Below are 5,210 nucleotides of genomic sequence, written 5' to 3'. Positions count from 1 at the left end.
CCCTCGACATTCCAAAGTCGGTGGTTGGAATTTCTCCTGCTTACATCCCACATCATTCTCGCGGCTATGTAAATACGCCCGAAGGAAAGTAACTTACGAGATAAAGATCGTGGCGTTAGTTGCCGATTCCTAGACTCGTCAAGGTTAGTCACATTGTAACGCTCACCAGATCTCGAAAATTCCAATTCGAAATCCATCACGTTACACCCGTTAATTAATAAATTATGTACGTATTTTCCAAGTGTTTGTTTCTAGAAATTTTATTGTTATTAATTTACATTTATACAGTAAGTACCTTGAGTATTCGGTGAATGGCAGCCTTCTTCTATATACATGTCATAGTTTTCGAAATGTACTTTTAGTACGCAAATGTTACACGAGTATCTGGCGCTTTTCTTTTGCCGCGCGTTCATTTGTCGCGTTCTAATTTTTCAAACGCGGATTATAAAAGAGAGACTTTCGTTGCAAGTTTCGTGTGTTCGTCCGAAAGAAGGGAAAAAGTTCACGCCGCTCCGAACAGATCGACGTTGGTCGCTGCAATCCTTTTAATTGTTTCGTTCCGCGTTCAAGTCAAACAAAGCTGGAAACTCGCATCCCTTTCTACTATCGATTTATCCTCTGCGATAAGGTTTCGGTTTCACTTGCACCTCCTCTCGTTGGGTTTCCTCCACCTCTTCTTGCAAAGGTTTGCTTCCCCTGGATCCTCCGAACCTGCCGCGTCCCGATGATTTCGCTTCGTTCGCACCGCTGGCGGTGCTTTTGCTGCGGCTGTGTGTGGTCGCTCTGGAAATCAGAACATTTCATTGTTCGTAACCCACTGAACAATCATCTTCCTGCTCCTTGTCTTATACCAAATAGCCATAAACAAACGTTTGGTATTTTATATTTCTATAACGTTGTTAATTTTTTTATTTCGAAAAAGCTGTCCTGGACGAACCGCAATAACGTTAAAGATGATGTGACTGCTGTCTTAAATATCACTGCCTTTTTTCCCGTTATTTACTCGTATGTGGAATAAAGTGCCATTAATGTACACGCTAGAGGTTAATGTAAAATCGTGTGCTACAATAGAAAGACTATTAAAAATTCTGTGTCATAGTTACTTGGATTTTGGTGTTGTCGATTCCAAGGCGGCTTGCGTACCAGACGTTTCTCGGTGCGAGGGTCCTACTTGAGCTCTTCTCCTCTTTAACGCGGCTAAGAGATCCTGGTTCGACCTTGAAACCAACCGATATTTTTCGTTATCTTATTCGAACAGTATATTCGAATTGATGGAAAATTTCTATCTCGCCGGAAACCATCCGCGAATTCTAATCTACTGATCGATGTTCCAGCAATCGAGATTCCGCGCTGTTCCACCATAACACGCTCGGAATTCTAGACAATGGAAGTTGCGATTACCTGAAAGGTCTGACACCGCCGCGAACTTTCTTCGAGGATTCGGTGGTCGTGGTGGGAATTTCTTCCTGCTGATCTTGATTATCGTCGAATTCCTCTTCGCCCTCTTCCTCCACTTCCACCGGCTGCTCGACCGCTTTGGCGGTGGTCGATTGCGCCTGGAACGAGAGAGACAAAGCACGTTTATCGGTTCGGTTCGATGGTTCGTTCCAAACGAGTCGCAACTCACCGGCGCTGACGATTTCCTTCCAACGTTTACTCGTCCTCGCGAAGATAATAGTCCGCCCAGTCGACCAGAATTCGATCTAGCCGGTGCAGGGGTCACTGGAGCTGCCGGCTCTTCCTCGTAATCGTATTCCTCTTCCGCCGATCTTACCACGACTATCAGACAGCTGACCACCACCAATCTACAAAGCAAACGCGTTGTAAATACAACAGTTGTTACTGGAACGTACTTGCCAGTGCAGAAAACTCGTCAATGATGAAAATTCTGTTACTTTACAGCGAACAGCATAACTGAAACGATAATGATAGATTTTACAGATAATGGTCGTTATTAACACTTTACCGACCGATAGCCGATTAATTGGTTTTTTGTCGCCGACGCTTACCGACCGATAGCCTACTAATCGGCGTTTTGTCGCTAATAATTCTCCTCATTATTTGAGCAGTAATTTATTATTTAATACTAAGGTATCTTGCTCAGTTATGTCAGTTGCGTTGCTTTGTAAGCTCCCACAGTTTTATACCAATTTGAAAAACTTACCGTTCGCGATGAACGAAAAGAATAGTATCGAAGAGTCTAAACTGAAACAAAGCCGGTCGGACGTGCGTATGCTGTTGAGCCGCTATCGGTCGGTAAAGTGTTAACGTCGATCTAAACGATTTTCCAGTGTTGCCAATGTTTTTTATTCTCCCGTATCAGTGGATATTCGTTTGTTCAGTGTTGTCGCGTGTTGTACGGATACGATCGTCGAGTCGGCATTGGTCCATTATATAGAATGGCCGGTTCAACGTCGATACGTGTTCACAGATATTTTAAAGGCGAATTGATTAGGTAGAGTTAAGAATTTGTTGCTTGCCGAGTAAACGATTATATTTTAACGCCAGCTAGGCCTAGTTACCACGATAACCGTGCACTGCAAGTGCAGAATCTCGCCAAGTTGAAAAGCGAAGATGTTGAACGATAGTGAAAGGAAGCGCGATGATCGTGCACACGGAGGATAGCTCAGGGCTAGGAAACGCTTTCGTTCTTGGCGAACGCCAACGAACTGAATAATCGATCGCAGCTGCTCTCGTCCGCTTCCTAGTTGGTGACGATCTCTATCTTTTCGACCATCGAGACTCGAACAGTTGCACGTGAACGTGCAAATTTCTTCTTACCAAACTATGGATATTTATGCAACCTTCTATTATTCGAATATTTCAACAAATTCTTATTGGAACACTGCTGACATTTGTAGAAATTCGTATGTATATATAAACGTTCTAACGTTTCGTACGAAACCGATCTAATAGGATGGTTCGATCGAACAAGAAAGAGAAGCGTGCCGAGCGTGTTTTAATAAAAGTTCTATCCCCGAAAGGAATCAGGTTGGTTCCGCGACGCGTTAACGCGTCCCTCGCAGGATATCGGACTCGACGGTCGTACAACTTTCGCCAAGGATCGAAAATAGAATCCGAGGACGTTGCTCGTCCTCCCGAAGGAGGGGAATCTGGTGTGTGCACGGGGATCGTAACGTACGATCGGTGGACAAAACCGGCGTGCGCCGGAGAGCACGATACTCGCATGCTTGTCGTTGTAGATCCGCGTATACACCAGCTGGATCGTGACCTGTGACATTCACGTACGAAACTCACTTTCTCTGGCTTGGCTCGTGCAACTCGCGCTACTCCCAGCATTTGTCGCCCCGTTTCGAGTACGAATCACGCGAGTACGTGAGACGGCTGACAAATGTCACGGGAACTAGCCGAAACCCGTGGCCCGCCTCTACCTCTAAAATAACATTCACCGAAAAATCGGTGAAACTCGATCGCCTCTACATACATATGTATACAGGGTCCGGCCGAATAACGAACAGCACGTAGGAATCGGGCACGAGGTGATTCCTTATGAAACAGAAGAAAATACGCCTCCGTAAACCTTCTTGGAAAACTTAGGCCAAGTTGGCTGAAGAATATAAAACAATGGCTTTTCGTAACACGATTTCAAAGTAGCCGAGAAATTTCAACTTTTCTCGGATCAACCGAGTAAAACGTGATTCCACGGTCAAAGGATTAGGTGTTTCGTGCTTTCTCGTGTCCGGCCTTATCCTGACGCAATTCTATTGCTCGCTCCAGCAACCGTGATCGCGGTTGTGACATAACGTTACGGTTGTTCGTTTTCGTGGTTACTTGGAGAAAAATATGAAAGAACGGTGTTAGTGCACGTTCTTTCGTCACGTACGGCGAGAAATTACACGCAAACAAAATTTCGATGGCTTTCAAAAACCGTTGCGTAAGGTGACTCGTCTTTTAACTGGTCTCGCTAATGTAGCGATAGACGATGCACGTAGATAATGTCAAGGGAAAGCAACGGTAACTTGAGAATCGAGAATAACTGCGCGAGACACGTTGCGCGATGTTTGCGATCCTGATTCGTTGATCGATTATTATTATTATTACTACGTTTTAGATGGCTGTGTTTTCTATTTGATTTCCTGGTTGAGAACAGGATCGAACGGTCTATCAGCGTTTGCATAACGCATTTCTCTATTCTTTTATTTATTACTCGCTCGCTCTGCTTGCACTCGCGTGGCGATGGAAATTCGCTCGAGCCTGATTTCAATGATCACTTGCGACAGATACCGAATACCAGAGGGCTTGAAACGTGTAGCTCGTTTAACTACACCTTTCGAAGGCCTTGATTCAAAGTGGAAGTCGAAAGGATCACCGATTCAATCACTGTCTATCGTAAATACCCGTAATCCGTAAATGTCGCGCTGTATCCAAACATTTGCAACGTCTTGCGCAAATTTCAAGCCAGGCTACTACTCGGAAAAAGTGACGTGACACGGCGATCGAAGGAAAATGTACAATTTTTGAAAGATCACTGCTCGAGAGAACAGGAAATTTGAAAAAATACTCGTATTATTATGCGTGGAGTGGAATCGTAGCACTGGTCACGGGGAAAGTGCAAAGATTCGCGCGAGCAAAGTAAAAGGCAAGAGTGAGCTATTCGCGTTATATTGGATCGCGGATGGAATACTTACGCGAAAATCGCGAGCTTCATGGTAGTGGTTGGTAGGTCGACGAAATGATGATGGATGAACGAAAAGCTGGTTCCGGAAGCTGTCCTGCTGCAACGCGTGCAACGTGGAAACGTGGATCGGACTGTTACCACGGGCGCGAAGCCGCGAAGAATGAATATCGTGTAGAGGGAACCGAAAGCACACCACTGCAATCGCGGAGGCTGTATACTTTGGAGTGCCGAGTCTAGTTTCCCCTTCTCTCTATATATATATGACTCTCTCACTCTCACTCTGGCACCAACCACCCGTGGCCGAACCCATCCACATCCACCTATCGTGCATGCGACTTTGGTATATCCTGAGCCAGCGAAACACGCGATATCCACGCGATATCCACGCCATTGCCCACGCGCCCGTCCAATTTCGGTTAGAGTATTCCTTCGAGTTACACGAGCTTCTCCTTAGACCCTTTCTCGCCGATAAATTCAACATTTTTCAAAAATTCGATACTTTACGCGAGCAGAGTCTCGTAGAAGAATCGAACTTTCACGCTTTCAAAGCGTGAACTTGGAACGTTGATCG

The 5,210-nt window shown here is 45.2% G+C and overlaps 1 protein-coding gene across 1 annotated transcript; it reads right to left on the bottom strand.

Moving 5' to 3' along the window:
* Positions 1–244: 244 nt before the first annotated feature.
* Positions 245–4,957, bottom strand: LOC126925265 (uncharacterized). The gene is made up of 5 exons (XM_050740636.1): positions 4,650–4,957; positions 1,628–1,805; positions 1,402–1,556; positions 1,104–1,217; positions 245–783 (listed from the first exon to the last, which is right to left on the bottom strand). The coding sequence occupies exons 1-5, from the start codon at positions 4,667–4,669 to the stop codon at positions 612–614; spliced, it is 639 nt and encodes a 212-aa protein (XP_050596593.1). The 5' UTR covers positions 4,670–4,957; the 3' UTR covers positions 245–611.
* Positions 4,958–5,210: the final 253 nt, after the last annotated feature.

The sequence above is a fragment of the Bombus affinis genome, chromosome 16 (genome assembly GCF_024516045.1).
Source record: "Bombus affinis isolate iyBomAffi1 chromosome 16, iyBomAffi1.2, whole genome shotgun sequence".
Classification (NCBI taxonomy): domain Eukaryota; kingdom Metazoa; phylum Arthropoda; class Insecta; order Hymenoptera; family Apidae; genus Bombus; species Bombus affinis.
Note: the sequence above shows the minus strand (reverse complement) of the source record. Positions and strands in the feature narration are given on the sequence as shown.

Coding starts and splice junctions, on each gene's coding strand:
- LOC126925265 (XM_050740636.1), bottom strand. CDS start 4,669: ATGAAGCTCGCGATTTTCGC. Junction 1,218..1,401: donor GGCGGTGTCAGACCTTTCAG/GTAATCGCAACT, acceptor GTTGGTTTCAAG/GTCGAACCAGGATCTCTTAG. Junction 784..1,103: donor TCGACAACACCAAAATCCAA/GTAACTATGACA, acceptor TCTGATTTCCAG/AGCGACCACACACAGCCGCA.